Source organism: Candoia aspera, chromosome 7, assembly GCF_035149785.1.
Source record: "Candoia aspera isolate rCanAsp1 chromosome 7, rCanAsp1.hap2, whole genome shotgun sequence".
In the NCBI taxonomy this organism is placed as follows: domain Eukaryota; kingdom Metazoa; phylum Chordata; class Lepidosauria; order Squamata; family Boidae; genus Candoia; species Candoia aspera.
This window is the reverse complement of record NC_086159.1, coordinates 26182377-26205345: the sequence shown is the minus strand read 5'-3', so window position 1 is coordinate 26205345 and position 22969 is coordinate 26182377. Positions and strand designations below refer to the sequence as shown.

The 22969-nt window shown below is 38.4% G+C and overlaps 1 protein-coding gene across 1 annotated transcript; it reads right to left on the bottom strand.

Moving 5' to 3' along the window:
• Window positions 1-16: 16 nt before the first annotated feature.
• HMGXB4 (HMG-box containing 4) lies at window positions 17-17985 on the bottom strand. Its single transcript, XM_063309108.1, has 8 exons — window positions 17886-17985; window positions 12150-13141; window positions 11669-11750; window positions 9912-9976; window positions 9559-9664; window positions 8229-8398; window positions 6475-6597; window positions 17-3213 (listed from the first exon to the last, which is right to left on the bottom strand). Exons 2-8 carry the CDS (start codon window positions 13047-13049, stop codon window positions 3169-3171), a joined length of 1491 nt encoding a protein of 496 aa, XP_063165178.1. The 5' UTR covers window positions 13050-13141; window positions 17886-17985; the 3' UTR covers window positions 17-3168.
• Window positions 17986-22969: the final 4984 nt, after the last annotated feature.

Below are 22969 nucleotides of genomic sequence, written 5' to 3'. Positions count from 1 at the left end.
TCAAAAACAAAGCATCTTTCTTGCCAAGAACTTTAATAGCAACGATTTGCTCAATATGCTGAAGCATATGGGGACAAAGTTTTCCATTTTAAAACAATCTTCAAGTTTGTGTAAAAAGCAATGTTAGAATGTATCTACATGTTGATCTGTTACAGATCAAGTTACCAAACTTTAAGTAAATACTATGCTTTTCAAAACTTGGTGTGGGCCACTTCAGGACCTAGATTGTTACGAATGCCTACAGACTGACCCACAAATCTCACATTAAAACTACTAACTTATTTACAGCTGAAGAGTTTATAACCATTGTTCCTGGAAGACCACACTGAATGAATTCAAACTACAATAAACTTGAGGCAGAATGAGAAAATTAAAAAGATGGCATAGAGTACAGAATCCTATAGAGGCACACACATAGGTGGTCATCGTATAAGGATATGGTTTGTATGATACGATCATCATACAAGGATATCAGACTGATGGCATACATAATTTTCTGATACTGAAAAACCTGTACATGAAATACTGGGAAGAAATAGAAATACGAAATGAATCAAAATGAAATTTCCAGGTATAAAAAAGTTTATGTACAACAGCAAGAAAGCTAAATGCAGGAACAAACTTATAAAAAAACAAAAGAATTTAGATTCAAAGCCCTCCAATATCAAACATGACAAGATATATATTATACAAATGTGTACAAATTTTAAATAAAAGTACATCAAGTACATTTGTGTGTTTAAAAACATCGTCTACCATAATGCAAATGACAAATGTGAAGCAGATCTTGCGTTTAATCCAAGATGTTGAAAATTTAGCCAAATATTATGTCTCCTTATGAATTAAAGCCTTTAACTGACAGAAGATTATTTGATCCAGTGCTCACCTGTGTTGTTCTGAATGATTTTATCAAGCTTTTGTAGCAGATTTGGATATATCTGTTGGTGGGCTAGCACAGGACAGGAAGACATCAGCAAAAATTGCCTCTCTCCACTCATAGGAGGGCAGCTGTGTTAGTCTATAGTGGCAAAAAGTCAGGTGTCTGGTAGTACCACTAATAAATGTTATTGAAAACATAAGCTTTTGTGAGCTGTAGCTCATTTAATCAGATGTGAAGTATCTGATTATGCCTGTTAATTTTTTTTTTAGTTGGAAAAGGTGCTACCAGGCTCCTAATTTATTTCTCCGCTCAATGACTGAAACCTTAAAAGAGTTTGCCAAAAGCAGGGACACAGCATTAAATGCAACTAAGTGATTCTGCTAAATGCCCAGATCCAAAGATGGATCTTCTTCATTGCTCATATACTGCTTATGCGTGTGTGCATGCACCTTCAAGTCAGTTACTCTTGGCGACTGCCTGTACTAGTCCCTGCAGTTTTCCTGGCAAGATTTTTAGAAGTAGTTTGCTAGTGCTTGCTTCCTTGGGCTGAGAGAGTGACTGGCCCAAGGTCACCCAGCCAGCTTCATGCCTAAGGCGAGACTAGAACTCAGACTCCCAGTTTCTAGCCTGATGCCTTAACCACTACACCAAACTGGCTCTTATACTGCTTGTAGCACTGTTCAAATAATGTCAGATCTGAGTAAGTTTTGAAAAACCCAAGTCATTAGCCCCAGCACATGAATTTAGTTACAATATAGTACTTTAGCCTTCAGGTTTAACTAGGGGATAGGAATGGGGGAGGGGATGCTTCATTATTTAGAGGAAGTATAAAGGGAAATTATGGAAAACCAGTCAATTTAATACCCTACCAATATGAAAAAATATCCACTCTAAGAGCCTAGGAAAACAATATATTTAGTCTTGGACTCAAAATTATCCTGCTTTCTATTGTTTTAAGATTTTTAAATCCTATATGATAAGGGTACATGGCATACAATATGCATTTTAAGATTTGTTTCATCCATTTCCTCAATCCCACTATTGCTATTTCCATTTGAATACTTCTTTAAAAAAATTCAAAATCTTTTGAATCAATACCTGTTAAAACATGATGTTCAATTCTGACAAGGGTGTACATATGATAAAATCAATACATGTTTTCTGAACAATATTAATGCAAAGAATTTTTTGTGTTTTAATTACAGCTATATACAAAAATACATTCTGTACAGGAAAATGTAAATACCCATGTTAAGAATGCCATATTTAATCCTATGGAGTACAAAGTGCTTTCGTAGAGAAGAAAAGATTCAGAGCACTAAAGCCTGTGCTGGGATATTGGATTTCTCTCCCTCTTATTAGTAAGTCCTTAAATATCACTGTTCTAACTGCCTCTACATGAATATTAGCACCACAAGAGAAAGAAGTCAGTTTACTGCTGGTAGTAAGAATGCTAAACTAATTTGAATTATTGGGGGGACCCTCTTGCCTTCTATGACAGTATTTTTAGCCACTGTTTTGTAAATGTGAAGAACCTGGAGCTGGGAATTGTGGACTAGGGATCTTCTTCCTTTTCTCTCATAATTTGGGCATTGTGTGAAATACTGCATTTCTATACAGTAATTATTAGTGCTGTACATGTTCTGAAAATTTTGGAAGAATTGCTTCAGAACCTGAATGAACATGAATTAGCACTTCTCTGCTACTTATTAAAGCAACTGTGTCTTGGGAAAAATACAGCTGCTTTAAGCAGTCACATCAAAGAAGTAGCCATTTTAATGAGTTGATTCATTCACTCCCAAATTTGTATGTAGTCCTGCCAACCAACGAATGGAACATTTAATAAGTCCTAATGTCATAACAGTTCTTTAGGGATAAGACAAAAAACATTTTCCCAGATTACTTTTAACAACATGCAAATAATTTCTCCTCCATTCAACTGTCTCCACTTAGAGAAGTATTATTTTATATCTAAAATATTAGTGGTACTGGGTCCATGGCACTTGTTTGCACCAAACTTGCTTTCTAATTAAAATAATTCAACTTTTTTTCTTTCCTATTAAGGCTGATATATCAAAAGATTAATAAATTCTAGTTATATAGAAACACACAGACTTAAGAAAACATCCTCCAATTCTTGCAAATTAAGTTCAGGACTTTTCATAAAATCAAGTTAAACAGTTATTGACAAAAAACTTTAAAATTCTGTAGGTTGAGACTTGAAGAATGCAATATATATGTACACACACCAGTTGCACGGTAGATTACTTTCCATGCTCCCTTTTCTGTCAGAGTCCAGGCATTATGTAGGCAATATTATCTAATGTGTTTGACTGAAAAGACAGAAACATTACATTACTGTAATCCAATATGTATGTTACAAGTGAAATGCTTTTTGCTTGAACAGAATACTTGAGGAAAAACCCACCACTTAAAATATACACGGGTAGTCAGTATTTTCACAACTGTGACCTTTCTCTGGAACAGACGGGCAACTCATGATTTCTTAGCCCCATTTCTGCATTGCCCAAACTGACAACAATTTTTCAATTTTTGGCTCAATATGATTTTTCCTGTTTGTTTAAAAAAAAAACAGTGGCTGAAATAGGTGTGACAATTTACCACTTCACATAATATGCATTTTGTCTTAACACTCTCCCCTCACATATGCACACAGAAAAATGTATGAAAATTTCAGTCCTGGCCACAATTGATCATGTCATGGTGTCTCTATCATATTGTGGCTTATGATCACAAACTTATTGCCCATCCCTGCTCTGAACAGATATAAAAGGCTGCATCTCTTGGGAAATACTTTCCTCTGACCTGGATTATATAATTGTTATAAAGTTAATAAAGAAGCACATGTTAGGAGTTTTATTTGCTCCTTCTCAGGTAATCAGGTATAAGATTGCATCTAAGTCCTATTAAATTCATTGAGACTTACATCGGAAGTAAGTGAATTAAGGAAACAAATGCCACTGAACATTTTATCCCCATTTTTTTGCTGCACTTTCAAGCATGGAGACCATCTCCTCTCTACCTTTGGAATTAAAGGGATCAGCTGAGGCATTTGGACTGTCGACATGGAACTCTTCAGCTCCCCCTTCAGAGCCAGAAGTAAGTAATTCACTCGTAACCTTGAAAATGGCAAAAAACAGCCCTCCTTTTTAGCTTGGAAAGGGAGAGGAAGTTGGCGTTTATTAACTGTGATACACTCTCCAAAGCCCTGTGCAATTAGAAGAGAGCTGCTATCTCAATTATCAATCAGGAAAAAAGGGGGTGCTCCTTGCCCTTTCCAAGCCAGGATGAAAAACTCACTTTGGCTATTGGAATTATGGATTGATGCTCCACAATACATCCTGATTTAGCAAGATTAAATGAATGTTCTGGCTTTAAGTCTCTCTTCCCCAATTTACAATAAATGTATTACTACTTTTTAGGATGTGGTAAGACGTAGAAGTGTAAACATAAGAGAAAGAACACTCTGTTTATGAAACCTCCCAAGGAATATACTACCTTCTACAGGTAGTCCTCAGTTAACGATGGTAACTGGAACCGGAATTTCCATTGCTAAGCAATGCAGTCATAAAGCGCGATGTCATATGACTGCATCACTTACTTAGGGCAATCCTGGCAGTCCCTGTTGCCTTTGTTAACTGAATCCCACCAGTCGTTAGGCAAGGACAACCCTGATCCAGCTTGGTCCCTCCCAGCCCTGAGCCTCAGTAAGTTAAGGGACTACCTCCTTTGCCTCCTCTTGAAATCCCCACACCTGCCTATACCCCCACCATCTCTGCCCTTCTGGCTTGCCCACCTACCTGCTGCTACCAGCTGCCCAGCCCTGTCATTGCCACTGTTGCTCCTGCTGCACCGCCCGCCACTACTGTACTGGCTGGGGCCTTCTCTCACACCCTGCCTAGGGCCTCTGTTCATGCCACACCCAGGGCCTTCTTTTGTGAAAGAAGCTCGGCACATGGAAGGAGGTCCTGGCTATGTTGGCACAAAAAAAGGACCCTGATGCGAATGGGGGCCCTGGGCAGGGTGTGAATTAAGTCCTTGGGCACAGCACAGAAACCCTGGGTGGCACATGAGAGAAGCCCCGGCTAAAGGGGTGTGAAACAAGGTGGCATGAAAGAAGGCCCTGGCTGGTGCAGTAGTGGTGCATGGCATGGTGGGCATGGTGGATAGGGCCAGACAGCAGGGGTAGCAGGTAGGCCAAAAGGCAGTTGTAAATGCAGGTGAGCCCAAGTGGACCCAAATTTTGTTCACACTACCATGGGAGTGCTGCAATGGCTGGAACTTCAAGGAACCTTTGTTTAGCACCGTCATAACTCTGAACGATCACTGAACAAATGGATGTAAAGTGAGGACTACCTGTAGTCACATTTTCTTGCTTAGATTGTTATCAATTTTCAGTGTGCTGATTTTTAGCTTACATTGCCACTATATCACTTTTTATATATGTGTAAATATTAGCTGCTGTTGTTTAGAATGCTTTAATTTTTAAGCTGCTTTGAGCCTCCTGGGGAATCAGAGCTTAAATATTTTAAACAGTATCTCAAATACAACCATTTATGTATAAACAGTAGATTGCATGAGGCACAATCTCTTTATCTTTTAAAAATACTTCAGAGGACAAAAGGTCTTTCTGCACAAGAATGTGTTTCAAAGCTAATGTAGCTAGAATGCCAGGTGAATACTGGGGAGACAAAGATCCAAACCTCTACTCAGGCTCAAAACTATCTAAGTAACCTTGGATAGCCCATCCAAAAATCATGGCATTCTATCTATCCATAAAATGTAAGAGGACAACTTTTCTTTAGATAAAGATTTGTATTATTGCTAACATTAAAAAAAATAAATCTAAAAATAGATTCTAGGATAGTAAGTATGAGACACAATCTCAAAAGAACTTGTTAAAAGAAAATGAATCAGAAAACATCAAGCTTTTCTTTATTATTATTATTACAAATTTAAATTTATTAGCTGCCTAATTCTAGTGGACTTTAAAAGGAAATATATTTGTTTGAATTTGCATTTGAAAATAAATTGTAAACACGTTTTCTACACTGGAACAATGCATCATAGTTTTATTCGCTGTCAAAGAAATAGGCTTTTTAAAGCCAACAGATATTTTCAATGTAGTATATGCACTGGGAAGAAGATATTAATTATTCTTTTGCTAAGATTCCACTATGGCATATATACAGTATACTGTACTGTCTTACATATAAAATATTACACTTTAACAATTAACCTTTAGCTGTAAAGTCAAACAGAATATAATGTGATCCTGAATAGAATGCAAAATACATAATTGTATATCTACCAGACAAAATAATAATTGTATAGAAAGGCTTAAATCTGTCAACCATCACAATGTATCTTTCGGAAGACAATACAAACATCCTATCTAAAATTTCACTATATGAACTATAGGGAAATAGGGTATTGCATCACATGATATAGTGTTGAAAAGGCAACATTTCAGGAAGGGATGGATGTATGCTATGACAATTACAACTTGGCCTTATTATCACAACCAAATTTTAGGACATAGTAACATAGCTTGGCAGTTAAATGTAACTTACCAAAACATGCTTGGGGCAGCCATTTAGCTCAGGTAACTGGGATGTCAGGCACGTCAAAGGGCCTAGGGCACAGATAATTGAATCCAGGAGTACTGATAAACTTCCTGATACAGCTACCATTCCCTGGGAAGCCAAAGAGGAATGAGAAAAGTTGTGAATCTAATATTCTCAGTATCAAAGTCCAGCATGTATTCTCTCAAGTTCAGTAGCCTTATTCTGCTCTGTGAAGGAGCTTTTACAGATGAATCACACATAAGAGAAATGAGTGAGCATGAGTTCCTCTGAAAGCATACTGATAGCAAGAAATGCTACATTCTCTGCCACACAAATATAAAATAGTGCACACAAAATGTAGCACTGCATAAATAATTAAAATACGCAAGCCAAGTAGATTCTCAACCCAAATACTTATGTTGGGCATGCAGTTAACATAATAAGCATACTTGTGCTTCAGAAGGCTGATATATCTAAAACTGAGACCCTCCATAGTTGCTTCCTCCTTAGGTGGGTTCTCAGAAGTCTATTCTACAGGCTAGTCCACTCAAGTGTAATGACATAAACATATAAGAATATCATGGTGGATCAGAAGTCCCATCTTAATCCGGCATTTTGTTTCTTACATTGGACAACCAGATGCTTCTGGGATGCTTTCAGTGGGAATGGAGATATACCCCACCTTCAGTGTTTTTCCCCAGCAATTTGGTATTTGGAGGTTGGAGGTAACTTTACACCTCCAAGACTAAAAGCTTTTGTTACGTGTCCTTCATTAATTTCTGTTGGTATCCATTGTCATATCCTATGGTAGTGAATGCAACAGGTTAATTAGGTGCTGTATGACAAAGTATTTTCTTCTCTCTGTTCTAATTCACCTTCCAGTTGCTTTCACCAGATAAGTTCAGGTCTCTGGATGAGTTATTTTTGCATGCTAAATAATGCAATTTATCCCCTTCTTTAATTCTTTTCAAGTAATTTCAGTTTTTAAACAATCAGTGGCAACTCTGAAATCATGAAGGTTAGAAACGTCATGATTTACAATAGCAAAATCTTGATAAATGTTAAGAATCCTTAGAGCCGCAGGAAGCAAAAGTAGTGGTATATCCAGCCCTTTCCAATAATACTGAATTTTGCAGATTACAGTACAGCCTTCCACAACCTGGCACCCTCCAGATTTGTGGGATGGCAACTCCCATTCACCTTAACCACTTACTACACAGGGTAGGGCTGGAATTTTCAACTCCAACTTTTGTAGGCATAGCAAGATAGGTGAGTTAGATTTATTTCAGTGGTTTTTTATTTTTTTAAGTGAAAACTCATGCTACCAAAAATAGATATCTGCTGCCAAATTTTAGCAATGTAATCTTGGGATATGAAAAACTAGAGCTGGGGGCCACATATGACTTAGTCCACTCATAGTCTGACTGAAGAACAACATTGTCAGCCCCACTAGGTAGACCAGACCAAGAAATCAACTCCACAGGAAGGCTAATATTACTTTTATTGAGATTGGCTATAATAACAGAATCTTGCAAGTCTGACTGTGTTGTTTCTCTTCTTCCTTCAGGGAGTTAGTGAATTCAGTGAATTAGGGAGGTCTCTGTCTGAACCGCTTCCAAATATTATCTGTCTGTTGTGGACTTAAAATATGTTTCAACCCCCCATTGCCCTGGCAATGGATCTTGCATATCTCTGTCATTTTTTTTATTTTCTACAAATATTAAATATGAATGAAACTGTATGACAGCTCTTGTACCTACTTCAGTCTCCTGCAGCCTGTGGCCAATAAGACTCAGAGATTCTCCCAGTAATTGCAGATGTGCAGCTACATCTATGGGATCTGTCTCAGGAACCTTCACCGGTGAAGAGGGTAATACCACAGGGCTAGTTGGCGACTTTTTATGGGGTGAAGGCACACTTGTTAGAGAAGCTGAAAACAGACAATAAAACAGTTTAAAATTGTACAGCTTATACAATATACAAAAAAGTTAAGATAGGGAAACATCCTCATATATGTGAACATTTCTCTAATGAAGTCCTTTGGAAAAAGAAGGGCCAGAAAAGCTGCCCTATGCTATGCTAAGAGCAGCGTAGAAGTTTAATTTATTATTATTATTATTTTCCCTCACAATTGAAAAAGTAACTCATGCTTGCATAGTCATTGCCCAAAGAAGCATTCCCTGAACTGTTAACCTTCAGTTATGTTGGATTTGAATTCTCACAATCTCCAGCTGGTTGTGGGGCTTGAAGTGGAACGTATATGGAAAGTATCAGATTGGGAAAGACAGTTCTGCCATCACTACTTCATCAAAGTTCCCCTCTCTTCATATTTGTGCCTACTCCACATTGCAAATATTTTGTATTGATAGTGCAATACATAGAGTTAAAGGTTTTGGCTGGATAAGAGTCTTTTGTCCTTTGGTCAAGCCTTACCTAGCTGATAAAAGCAAGCATAACACAGAGTTCAAGAAAGTATTTTTAATGCTAGTCTGGGTTAAAAAAACAATCTTGAAAACAGTAAGAATAAATTCTCAACTTTGTTTACAGTGAGTTAATTTAAGTGGAGTCTCTCTGAAATATGCTCTTCCCACATCTCTCCCATCTGGACTGTCCTGCCTCTTCTCAGAAAATCCAGCTCCTTGGCCCCTGCTTTCCCACAGTCTCTCATACCTTTCCATCTATTTATTTCAAAAAGGTAGCTGATAACTATCTGAAGATCAAGTCAGTTTAATACACAATTAACATCATAAAACCAAACAAACTCACTTTTCTGATGACTAAGGTGTTTTGATATTTCATTGTTTTCATTGTAGACTTATTCTAGGTATTCTGATTAATAAAAAAAGCTTGTCAATCTTGGCTTTCCTGATACTACTCAGACCTTCATATTTGAATTCTGAGGTCTGGGAGTAAACCAAACCCCCAATCTTTGCCAATTTCCCATCAGCTGTTAATGATGAAATTCAAGTCTGGAATCTTGGAACATTTTGATGAAAGACAAATATCCCAGTATATTTAGTTGACATTACAATAAGACATAAAATTATCTTGGGAGAAAAACATATGAATATAATGGAGTGTGGAAGTTACCTTTAAATTTTGGGGCACCCTCTGATGAAGTTGCTTTTCTCTTCACTGTCGTAGCCTCTGCTTTATTCTGCTTATGTTGCAAATACTGAGCCTTCTGCTTCCAAACCTGCAAAGAACAAGGAAAGCAAAACTGATGAGAAAAATTGCATTATTTAGGCAACTGATTAGTAAAATATGCAGCCCACATAGTTAAGAGTACTTAGATCCCAAGTATTTCATAATTATTAACATGTGGAGGGGACTGCTATACATAAACTACTCTGGGGAGTATATTAATGCAAGCACCATGGTGGCAACATCCCAGGCACAAGCCAACTCAATTTTTTTAAAAAAATGTCTTCTCAAATATTTACCAGCTTATCTTTCTCTGGAAGCTGTTTCCAAACCTCTGCTAGCTTTTTGCTCAGCTCACCAAAATCTAGCAGGAAATCAGAGAAGGTGAACAGTTCAGAATAAAAACAGGTATTTTCTAGTTTTAATGAGGAATCTGATTCATGAACATTTAGTTAACAGCCCAATCTGTTATAAGACACATTAATAACACATGTAATGATAAATATTTTTCAATAACTATATATATGTAAAGCTACCATGTCAGATTTTATATTAAATGTAGAAAGTGAAACAATTCCAGAATTAATAATTTGATATATTTCTGCTGTTTCAACTACTACCTTAATACTGCAAGCAATTCTAAAAAATTTCTGAGCAAAAGGAACTGGTACAACCTGGTTTTTAAAAGAACAAAGTAAAATATGGATATTTAATGACCCTGATTTATATTAGCCAATACCAGTCCACATTTAGGAAGGGGCTCAGTAAAACAAATGAATCTTATTGGTAGGTGTTAATGCACTATTCATTTACCTACTCAACAGAAATTAGTATGCTTGCCTGTTTATCTTCTGGTATTGCAAATTTAATCGCTAACAGATTTGATTATAGCTAGGATAGCAGCTGTTTTTTATTTAGGATGTAATACAGTCATCAACATTTAACTGAGCCAAGAGGAAACCAATCTATACTTTTACCAAGCTACCTATTTTAACCAAGAATTTAAAAAGCATCTGCCGAAATAATAATTTTACAATGATAGGCAGCAATCCTACAGTATATGTACTTACCTGAGAATGATACTGAGTTCTGAGTTGAACTGAATTTAATTCAATTCAGTTGACTTATATAAGAATTCAGTAACTACTTTTCTTTACTTCTTATTTATGCAAATGTTTCTCTACACTGTAAAAATATTGCAGATGGTTTCAGCATTTGCACCAAGCTATACTGCCCGACAACATGCTTAGCTCAAAAGGACTCTGACCAGATTAGAAAGGGAAACTCAGAATCTGAATTAGGATTGGCCACATTGTCTTCAGAATTAAAACACTGTTTGCCCTATTTTATGGGTTTGTTTTGAAATATACTAAAATATAAATTATTGCAGTATGTTTTAGTGGGCCTGCCTTGATCAGAAACTGCAATTGTTTTAAACCACAGGCACTAGAGTAGAACTGGGAAATATCTTTCCATTTGTTAAAATTAGTCCTTTATAGTTTGAACTTAAAGATTGCCTTCTGTCACATATGAACCAGACAAATTTTTACAGTAAGTGTGAAACATTCTTCTCTGGGTTCTAATGCTGTTAATAGTGAGGAAGAGACTAATTGGAAATTTAGACTTATCAGTGGTGACATCTTGAATTTGGAATCTTCCCACCAGGATGGTTCACATAATGCCAAGTTTTGTACTTCTTGGCAACCAGCTAAAAAGTCTTTTTAAGTTTGAATATGAAATGTTTCTTCTTCGATATGCAATTTGTTTTCTTAATATAGATTCAAATTTTGTTGTCAGCTGCTGCAATAATTCTCGTGAGTGGAAAATGGAATAGCAGATGGCATCAATAAGAAATGCACTTTCTCATGGTGACGCTTATGAGGAAATAACTCTTCCTGAAAGTGCAGATTTTTAAAATGTGTGTATGTCTGTATAATCTCCTAACTTACTGCTCAAATGAGTATTTTATCTTTATGCAAATAATTTAGAGGAAATAAAATAGTGATTGGAATAAACAAACAACAAAAACTCAACCCTTACAGGGCTGTTATTTTACCTATTCCTGGATGCTCAGCCACAATGTTCACACGATACTCCTTACAGAATACTTGGTAGGCAGACATATTTTTCTTCTTTGGCTAATTAGAAAAAGGGGGAGAGAGATAATATTTTACAGTATGTACTAGCATCAATATCTTTCCTACGCCTACAAAAACATCTGAAAAACCATCTCACGGTGCACTTCTTTACACATTAGTAACTGGGCTGATCCTTTTGTTATCAAGTGTATGTTATTTTTTTACAAACCATAGTTCTATAGCTGAGAAATATGGGCACCTTACAAAGATGCAGTATTTCTCATTGCCTGCAGTTCATGATGATAATTAAAAAATACAACCTCTAAAACATTTTTAAACACAAAAACTTCTGGAATAAAAAGCAGATTATGGCTCAAGTTATGAAGAACATTTTGAAAATGCTATTACAAGAACCAACCATAACTTATACTACTCACTTGCTGTGCAATTGATGTTTACCTTTTCTTTTTCTATTTTCTCAATCTTCTCTTTTTCTTCTTTCTTCTTCTTTTTCTCATTCTGGCCATCTGCATAGAAAACAGGTGGTGGCGGCAGTGGGGGAGGAGGAGGAGGGGCAGGTATAGCAAACTGGATGCTGGTTGGAGAAACAGGCAGTTGTGTTATTTCTGCTGCTGCTGGTGATAAAGAGAGTCCAGCACTCTTCTTCATTTTAGAATGTTTTTTCTCCTTGTGTTTCTCTTTGTCCTTCTTCTTTTTACTCTTCTTTGATTTCTTTTTCTTTTTTATCTCCCGATATGAATCATCAATTACTAGTTCTCCAGCTTCCAACTCACCTCCGGATGAAGATCCAGACTCCATTTGTGGTTCCAGGCTTGAAAGCTCAAAGTCACTGCTTTGGCCTTCCGGGAAGAGGGATGTGTCTGGGCTAAAGCCCTCAGCAGTAGGAATGGGGTGAGGGTCTGGAGGTGGCTTGTGCTTCTTATGGGATGATTTCAAGAAGCTGTGTGTATCATGGCTTGGGAGCAACGAGCTTTGTTCATCCCGAATAGACTTCTTAGAGCCCTTTTTTGTAGCTCCAGAATGTGGAAAGGGATCTTCTGTTATGCTTCCCCCCTTCTCTTTTGGTGAGAGGATTAGCTTCATTTTTAAGCCGTCAGGCTCACGTAAGGTCAGCATTTCAGTGTTTACATATGGGGTTTTTATTTTTTTGGGTTTGTGGAAAGTACCATCATCCAAGGGTGGATCACTGCTTCCACTCAGCTTCTTCTTGTGATGTTCCTTCTTACCCTCTGAATAACCAGGAGCACTGAATGAAGAATGAGATGATTTTTCCAATGTCCTTTTAGCTGATTTAGAGCCTGGGGCTAAAGGTGTGCTGATGGCTTTAAGCAAATCCATGGCAGTGTCAGCAGACAGTGGACTCAAAATTATTTTTTTCCTATTCTTTGATGATGATTCCAAAGGCAGGGAAAGCTCAAAAGGACAAAAGTCTAGAGGAGTACAGAGAAAATAGGTAAAAATAAATAAATGCATAGCACATCAAAACCAACTGTATCTTCATTTGCACACTGTCCTAACTTCAGGTTCTTAAACTAACCGACCCAGCTAAAAAACTTCAGTCATGGTCCTTACAAAGGATTTGGTCCTAAGGCTCTTGGTTGCTTAGTCTTATATTCTCTTTTAGGGAATTGCATAAATTACACAATACAGCAATTTGTTCAACATCTTATACCTCACATTCCTGGATTTGCAAGAATTAAAAGAAAATTGCAAAATACAACAGTATTACAAATATTAACGATCATATTAAGTAGGAAACAGAAAAATATATTTACAGGAAGAAATCAGAAGACAAAGGAATAAAACACAGGTTTGGAGTAGCAAGAAACCGATAGATAGATAGATAGATAGATAGATAGATAGATAGATAGATAGATAGCCTAAGACAATTAAGAAGATTTTGTCTAAGGCCAGAAATACATTAAACAGGTACCAGGCAGGCTTTTTGAGACAGGGAATTCCACAACTAAATACCCTCCACAGAAACGGGGAGGTTAAAAAAAAAAGGCAAGATGGGTAATATGAGTAAAGCCCTGCCCCTTTTTACATGCACTTTGCATACATTAAAAAAGGGCAGGACTTCAACTGCACAATCACACCTGCCATCTTGACCTTTTTGACACCCCTTCCTCAGTGGACACCCTTGACCTCCCAAGAGAATGTTCAGCTGTTTTTGCCTTTCTGATTAAGACATGAGGGGGAAAAGGCTCTTCAAAAGCAAGATCTCAGACTATGAAGGTTTTTAGAGATTAAAAGCAATACTTTGATTTAGACTCAGAAATGAAATGGTACCTGGTGAACATGATGGACTGCTGCTATAATAGACTCATGATGTCCAATGCAAAATATTACTCTAGTAGCAATATTTTGATCCACATGACTACTTTCAAAGGCAGACATCATACACTATGAATAAAAGTTTTTTTTTTAATCCGTTCAGTCATGTCTGATTCTTGGAGACTGCCTGGACAAGTCCTTGCAGTTTTCTTGACAGGTTTTTCAAAAGTGGTTTGCCATTGCCCTCTTCCTAGGGCTGAGAGAAAGTGACTGTCCCAGCTGGCTTTGTGCCTCAGGCGCGACTAGAACTCACCCTCTTCTGGTTTCTAGCCTGGTGCCTTAACCATTACACCAAAGTGGCTCTTGTGAATAAAAGTAATGCAGTATTAATCAGTGAGACTAGAAGCTAATTTAGTTATTTATAGAAGCCATTTGAGGAAAAAGAGAGTGGGAGGGCCAAGGAGGTGGACACTGCTGAATGATTACTGCTGTTTCCTGACTTCTATTGATTGTCCATTGAATTACTGATTGCATTGCTGATTGCAGTTAATTATGTGTGTGACACTAGAGCATGGTTTTAACACACTTGGAAATGTGAGAAGTTCCTCGACAGGATAGATAAAATTCCTCGGGAGAGGCACAGAAAGAAGCGAATACCAGAGAAAGGGAAGACAAATTGAAAAATCTGACCCAGAAAAGCTAGAGAATCGGGAGATACTCAGTGCTAATGGAGTTTGGCAACTGGTATTACATTTTTGCTCTAGAAGACAATTCATTTCCACCTGAGTAAACTGGGCCAACCCTGGCTTCTCAGAATAAGGAGGCAGTCATTCAGGACCCAATGGGTCAAAGAAACCAAACAACCACTTTAAGGAAAAAGAGTGCTGTGGCAGTTGGTGATGCTTTGTTGACAGAAACCAAGGTAGCAGTGCAGAGGTCCGATATAGTATGTGGAAGGTGACTTGTCTTCCAGATGCCTGTACCCAGGATGTGATGGACAGGTTGCCAAGACATTTCACATTCACCAATAATTATCCCATTTTAGTGATTCATGTAGGGATAAATACTACCTGAAACTCTAACACAAGATGACAAGTATGTCATAGGCACCACTGAAACTTAGTGACATACATAATGGAAACACAGCCCTGGATGGTTGTGTCTTATTCAAAAGGAAGAGACTCAGCAGAAAAGGAGGGGTATTGCACTGTGCATAAAGGAAATTCACAGAAATTCATAACAAAACTAATATTATTATAGATTGCCTGGATAGGCAAAAGATATGGATGAGACTTGTGGTCAGATGTCTAAACTTTCAAAGAGGCATGTGATAGCAACAATGGGTGATTTTAAACTGCTCAGACTCACTCTTTGAGTGAGATGGGTGGTGATGAAATTTGAAGAACAAACAAACAAACAATCCTGACATGAGCTGGAAATCTAAACTTTGCCAAGAGTCAGAGAGCTCACAACTTCCTCTCTTGTTAAGTACTTCATTTGTCAGGACATGGAACAGAGAGCAAAGGGGTTTTCTATCATGGACCTAATCTTTATCAATAGCAAGAACTGGCTGAAGGAAGGGAAAATGACCAAAATATATGAGGAAGTGACCAGAAGAGCAGATTTTGATGAATTCAGATGTACAGTGGGCCAGATCCAGTAGCTTGAAATCCTGAAGAAGAGTGTTTGGGAAGCTTGGGAAATCCTGCAAATTTAGTGAAGGTACAGAACGTTTTGAAGATCTTCTCACAGAAAGAAAGTGAAGCCCTAGCTGACCATTGTTGTGTCACTATTAGAAGGAAGGAGGGAGATGCTGCTCAGGACAGACAAGGAAAGATTAAAAGAACACTTAGTTAATTCAGGTCTCCAAGACCAGAAGTAACTGAAGAACTATTAACTGTAATTTTTATTTCTGGGGAATTGGCACAGTTCCAGAAGACTGGAGGAGATCAAATGGTATATCCATCTTCAAAAAAAGGGAAGGAGGACCTGGGAAATTACAGTCCTATCAGCTTGGTATCTATATTAGGCAAGATCCTCAGGCAGCATGTTTGGGAGTACTTGGATAGGAATGAAATAATTAATGAGTCAGGGGCTTATCACACAAAAAAAAATCGTATCAGATTAACTTTATGTTCTGCCTACTTGTTTAACAGATTGGGGGAATGCTGTGGACATAGTATACCTTGATCTCATCAAAACATTCAATGGTCTCTTGTGATACCCTCATTAATAAAATGATCATAAAAATGTTAGATGAATTCATAATTGACTCAATCACCTCATTCAGAATTCTCATAAATTGCTCCACATCAGATTGGAGAGTAATATCAAGTGGAGTGATACAAGACTCTGTTCTGGGCCTTAAGCTATTCAACATTTTTACTATGACTTGGATGGAGGTGTTGAGGGGATGATTATCAAATTTACAGATGACAAACAGCATAGAGTACCTAATATTTTAGAAAAGAGAGAGATAATAGTTTAGGCTGAGGGAGCTATATGAAAAAGATCTGGATTTCTAGTAGATCGCAAGCTGAACACAAGCCAACAGTGTTATGCAGCTGCTAAAGAGGCAAATGCTTTTGGGGATCTATTAAGAGAAGTACAGAGTTCAGATCATGAGAAATAATTATCCCACAATCTGTCTTGATCAGGTCCCACTTAGAGTACTGTATCAAGCTCAGGCACCACTGGAACATCATCAAACTGCAATGAATTCAGAGGATGGCTGCCAATATGGTGGGGGAAGACTGAAATCCAAGTCCTGTGAGAACGGTTGATGGAGCTGGGCGTATTTAGACTGCAGAAGAGAATGAGGGGGGACAGGATAGCAATATTCAGATATCAAAAGGGTTATCATATAGAGGATGAAGTGGACTTGGCCTCTCTTGCCCCAGACAGAAACGAAACTAGAACCAATGGGTTGAAACTAAATGGGAATAGATTCAGGTTATATCTGTGGTTCCCAAACAGGGCAATGCAGCAAACTCACAGCGATGCCATGGGATTTTTTTTACATTTTTGCGATGCCCATTTGTTGGGCTTTTTATGATACCCATTTGCTGGGTTTTTGGCGGTTGCTGTCATAAAAAGCAAGTGCCATGCAAAAATCAATGTGGAAAAGGAAATGAGGGTAGTAGTGGCCAATCTGATTCAAGGTTTAAGAAACTGTACAGTGCCAAGAGGTGAACACATCCTATTAGTAAGTAAGCATGGTTATTTAAGAATGAAATGAAAATATTTTTTCTTTTATGTTTATTTTTTCAAATGGTTACGAAGTTGTGTAAATACTTAGTGGTTGTTATTGTTTGGGCCTAACTGTAATAAACAGAACTCTTAGGTATTTCTTTTGGCATAGGAAGAAGTGGAAAAATTACTGAGACACTAAGGGCGTTGTGAACTGAGAAAGTTTGGGAAGCTCTGGGTTAGATACTAGGCATTATATACATTTTTCTCTTGATGGTATTATTTCTTGTTATTTTTTTAATGTCTTCCACAAATTTTCTATGTTCTTCCGAACAGTTTAATTTCTGTTATCCGGAACACTGTTTCCCCTCTTTAATTCTTCAATGCATTGCAACTGCAATTTTCTTCTGTTGCCTAGGTAATCTCTTGGCGGTATCTATATTTCTAATTAAAGCCAAATTACTGCCATCACAATTTTATAATTATTTTGATAACTGCAGAGAGATGTGAGGCTAATTCTTTTAAATTTATTTTCATCTGTTAGTTTTCTACCAGGTTTTAGATGACATGTGTAGAAGAAAATGGCCCTATCCGTTGTCTTCAACAAAATATAAACATACATTTTTAATATTTTAAAAAGTATCATTAGATCCTTAAAGGTGCAAATGTTTTCCTTCATCACATCCCTAGTTATATTGCCAGCCTTACCTCTGTAACAATGTTTATTAGAGGAATGTTTCCTCTTCTTATCTGACTCTGTCCCCAGCAAGAAGAATCATGAGAAATAATTCTTTGCTCTCCTGCAAAGAAAACAGCTTTCATTTAAGTAACAAAATTAGATATGCGTATGAAAGGGAGACAGAGATCTTGATTCTGATATAGATAATACTGGAAGCTGTATATGCTTAGCATATCTGTTCTTCATCCCATGAAATTTTGTGGTTACAAAATGAACGTAGACTAGAACCATTCTGATTTGGAAAATTATCCATCAAGAGAAAACTGAATAAATAATTTTTTTAAGGAAAAACTGTGCATAGTAGTCTTTCCAAGAAGCCACTCCCTCCCCCCATACATTTTAATAGCCCACTGGGGGCTAACAGAGGATAAAGAGTTGCATTTCTGTGATTGGTGAAGAGGGAACCATCCTTCCACTATTAGCCTATTTGGTTTTCATATACCATACTAGGCTGCTCATTCCCTTACATGGAATTCTAGGACTAATTTTCATGTATTTTTTGTTTAAAAATAGCTACCAGGCTAGTGCTTAAATACAGTTTTAGCTGAGATGGTTTTAAAAGATAAAACAAATCCATACCTGCAACATATGCTAACTACATTAAATCTCTTATGTTTAAAACAGTATATCTGAGTATTAGAGACAGAGAACAGAAATTATGATCTGCTTGTTAAGTTTCCAGAGAATCTCACTAATCAGAAGTAGAAACAGCATGCTTGACTAAATGGACTAATTCAGCAAGACTATTTTTTATTTTTATTTGCTCTATTTTACATAATAATAACAGCTAGCTCCTTTAAGTTCTCTGACATTTGCCTGACTTCAACAACGGCCAAAGGTAAAAAGGCTGAAATTAAATCCAAACATGTCAGAAGTGCTGTTGGGCAATAGGAAACCTGGTTCAGGATTGGGTTCACCCTATTCTGGATAGTTAAACTCTGCCTGAAAGAATTGGTTTGCAGTAGCTGGGAGTGCTTCTTAGCTATTTTTAACATTCCAAGTGGTGAAAGGTACATCTAGTTGGGTCTGATAACACTTACACAGGTCTGGGCTACATCCAAAACTGATTACAGCAATGTACTCTACTGTACATGAAGCTACTGTATTCTTGAATTCTTGTGTCTGGAAGCTTCAATTAGTGAAAAATGCAGCAGTGCATGATATTGGGTGTGTATTACATTTGTGCTAAAAGTTCAGCACTGATTGCCACTTACTCTCTGAAACAGTTTTACATGTTTGTTTTAACATTCAAAGCCCTAAACCTATCTTGATAAGTCTGGATGCTAAGAAATGCAGGAGAAACTCTCTTGAAGATGCCTTCACTTTCCAAGATCTGTTTGTTGGGCCACAGCAGAGGGCCTTCTCTTGTGCTGCTCTCAAGCTATGGAAACTCCCTCAAGAGCTGCACTTGGCCCCCATTCTTGCCACTTTTCAGAAAGGAGTCCCCTATGGGCAGAAAAATGGGACATAAAGTGAAATAATGATAGTAATAATAGTCTTAATGATAATAATAATTTCATTTATGCTGTCCCTAAACATTCACAGTTAAACTTCTTTTAGATACTGGAATTTGTATTTCTAATTATAATATGAGAACCCTGAACAATAAACAGATTGCCAATGCATTCTTAATTCAGTTGCTACCATTTTAACAAAATCAGAATTGAATTTTTTCTCCTCTTAGCTCTCTCACCTTCACTCTATTTTTTGTATCCTTCCTGACCTGAGCAGCTATCTCCTCCTCTTCCTGAAGTAGATCCTTATAGGAACATTTCTTCTCTCTCTGGGTTCTGCCAGCTGCTAGTTCCATATCATCTATTTGGTCACTGTCTAAGAGAGGAAACATAATTAAGATGGAGGGAAGCATTCATTATAAGATACCACATTATGGCCCCAAATAAAAGATGATGCAGAACAGAAATCAGACAAGACTGGCAGACACCCATACACTTAAACAACAGTGAGTTCTAAGCTATATGTTGCCATTTGAAAGGGTGAAGTTTTATTCTTACTCAGTTCCTTTCCTACAGTAGTAAGAACTGAAAAGGCTGCTCATACCAACAAGGGCCTAGATTTCAGTATTCTGCTGTATGGAAGGCATGTATCCAGTCCCTAAACTGAATTATTATTCCGTGGAGCTGACAGGATTAGGAAGTGCTACACTGTCAACATTCTACACTGTCCTTTGTGAGATTCTTGTTCCAGTCCTGATTCTCTCAAATTTGAGAATGAGGAGGATCTGAAATGCTGCAGAAACCCAATCCATGCAGGACACTGACTTTTTTTCCTAGACATGTGCTGGGCTAGTATATTCTTTGTAACACCTCTCAGATTGTGAAACAATCCTACGTTCTTTTTTCTTGGAGTCATCATAAGCCATGGCTGTCCTACAGGGATCTGGGAATGTGTTGCCATGTCTGGGGTCCTTCCCCCGTTCCCATCGACAGGACAAGGTCTAAGAAACAGAATGAGAATAACCCTCCCATAAAGTGGAACCATAATGCAGAAAGGGAATGAATGAAGATTTTAAAGAATGAAATGAAAAGTAGAAGGATGAAGAGATGCTATTTACAGCTTACTATTTTTATCCTTTGAAGAGATCAAAGCACGGAGAAAGGAACTAAATTCAACAAGCTGTTCATTTATCTGATGTGCTTATTAATAGGCAGAGAAGGAATTATTTTTAAGACAGTAGCTAATATTCTACTTCAAGTAGCTGAACGCTATATTCCAGATTTTCTTGAAAAAGGACAGTGATCAAATGGCGTTATACTGTTACAAGGCCTGTCAAACAGAGCTGTATTAAATTCCATGTCTTTTAAGTAATGGGTATATAGAATGAGAGTATGAGATAGGATTGTGAAATATTTAATCACGAGAGTAGTTTTTGATTGTGTCCAGACGTAAATGGTATGAATGAATAAATAAAATTTAAAATTATTAATTCTAAAATAAAATGGATTGAAGCAACTAAAAATCCAGCCTTCAACAATCAGTGTTGTGTGAGATACAATGATATCATACTGGAGGAATACTAGCCAGTGAGGTGGGTGGGAGCATGTATTATTCCTACAGTCCCCACAAGGAAGAGGAAAAGAAAGAAAAGATAGGAAAAGAGAGAGAAGACTGAAAGAAGCAGTCCTTCCCCTGGGCCTTTGCCACATTTCCAGCTTCTTGTGACCTCAGTCATTCAGGAGTTCCTGGCTCAAGAATGACAGTTCGGGTGACAGGGACAGCGGTTACTTCTGCTGCTGAAGCCTTCATTCTGTCCTCTCAGAATGACAGCTGCATGGCAGACATACAGTTTCTTCCAGAGCACAGTTGCAGGGTTTTTTTTTAATTGTTGTTTTTGAGTGTCACAATAAGGTAAAAAATTCAGCTCCAGTATTAATGTTATTTTTATTTCATTTGGTTTTTCGGTATGAACAGCAATTTCAGTCTCCAGTGCTATGCAGTTACAAACAGCAGCCAAAACAAGCTAAATTACAACCGATGCACACCCCCACCCCCGTCAGAGAAACTTCCCCTCGTTCCCAAGTAACTTCTTGTAATTGGGAAATACTAACAAAGCCCAACTGTCAGCGACCTTATTCATTACAAGAGCTACAACGCCTTAGACAACAAATCCCGAAGAACAGAATAATCCTCCATCGGGCGAATGCCACCACCTAGACATAAAGCTTCCCACAAGTCTCTCCTGCAGCCCGTTGCGTATTCTGCGCCACTGGCCTTCACGCCAAGCTTGCTAACGGAGCGGAGGTGGCCCAACAGCCCTGCTCTCGCATATGAGCCAACACACGCGTCTCTCTTCTCCCGGGTGTGCTTACAGTCAGAGATCAGTCCTCACACAACAACCAGGCATGAGTGGTAATAATCCGGTAGGAAGCGTTCTCCCCCTCCAACCGCGGCAAGGGCCGTCGGGAACAGGGAGGCCGGCGTCGGCCCGCAAAGGCGCCGCCGGGGTTCTGCAGCCTCTCGGTGGCCGCCCCAGCGGGTGCAGAGAGTCTCTGGAGATGGCCAGAGAGTTCGCGAGAAGGCGGAGAGGGGCGAGATCCCGCGAGGGGCGGCACCCTAGACATCGCGCGAGATTTCACGGGGAGGTGATACGGCAGTTGGAACGTTGCGGCTTGTTGGAGAGGTCGGGTGGTTCTTCCTTGTGGGGCTGCGGGAATCGAGGCTAAGGGTGGGCGGGAAGCTGAATGCTTTTCCCCGCTGGCAATGGAAGTGGGAACGGTTCGGCTTCAGGCGCGGATGCCGAAGCTAAGGGAGCGCCTTCTTACATTCTCCCACGTTGCTAAAGTCTGGATTGGACGGCGCGGAGCGGAGTGTCGGGTCAGCCCCGCGTGGCTCCCGAACGTGGGGAGGCGGTTGCAGAAACGCTGCTAGTTCGTGCATCTCGTTCCGTGCCGCCCTTTTCGGCTGCTTCTAGTACTGTTGAACCACAAACATTTCGAATGATAGTCATATGTTTCACAAAGGAAACTTAAGACTGTTCGAGCTTTCTTAAAATGCTCTCCTACCAATTAGGTCCAAGGGTGGTTTTAGGATTAGTTCGCTTAGGGGCCTTTCTTAGCCTGATCATCGACCTGGTGTAAACTGCCTTTCCTCAAGCTGTTGAAATTGGTAAAAATTGCAAGGTGAAATAACTCTGTTAAAAAGAGGCACAAGTGCATCTGAGAGAAAAGACATGCTGCAGGTACCATCTGCTAGGGACTTAACACTTGGCAGGTCCCAGGAGAGATGGGCCTTCTCTGCTGTGGTGCCCACCTTACAGAACTTCCCCCCCCCCTCACCCCCCAAAGTCAAGTTTGCTCCATCCCTGTTAATGTTCTGGAGATCCTTCTGGAGATCTATGTGGTCAGGCCTGGGGGTCCCAGGGGGTTAACTGGTGATATTCTCAGGTGGCTCCCCTATTGTAGTTAATATTTACTCTGCCTGAGCCTTGTTGGTATATTTTTAATTTTAATAATGATTGTTTTATATTTATAATGCTTTGCGTGTGTGTGTGTGTATAGTTTTACCTGATTGTTGTATTTTTTATTTATATTTCAAA

Excerpts from the sequence above, each read along its gene's own strand:
- HMGXB4 (XM_063309108.1), bottom strand. The coding sequence starts at position 13,049 with ATGGATTTGCTTAAAGCCATCAGCACACCTTTAGCCCCAGGCTCTAAA. Across the intron at positions 9,977-11,668 it reads GGCTGAGCATCCAGGAATAG|ATTTTGGTGAGCTGAGCAAA; the intron begins GTAAAATAACAG and ends ATTTCCTGCTAG. Across the intron at positions 3,214-6,474 it reads GCTGCCCCAAGCATGTTTTG|TCAAACACATTAGATAATAT; the intron begins GTAAGTTACATT and ends CTGTCTTTTCAG.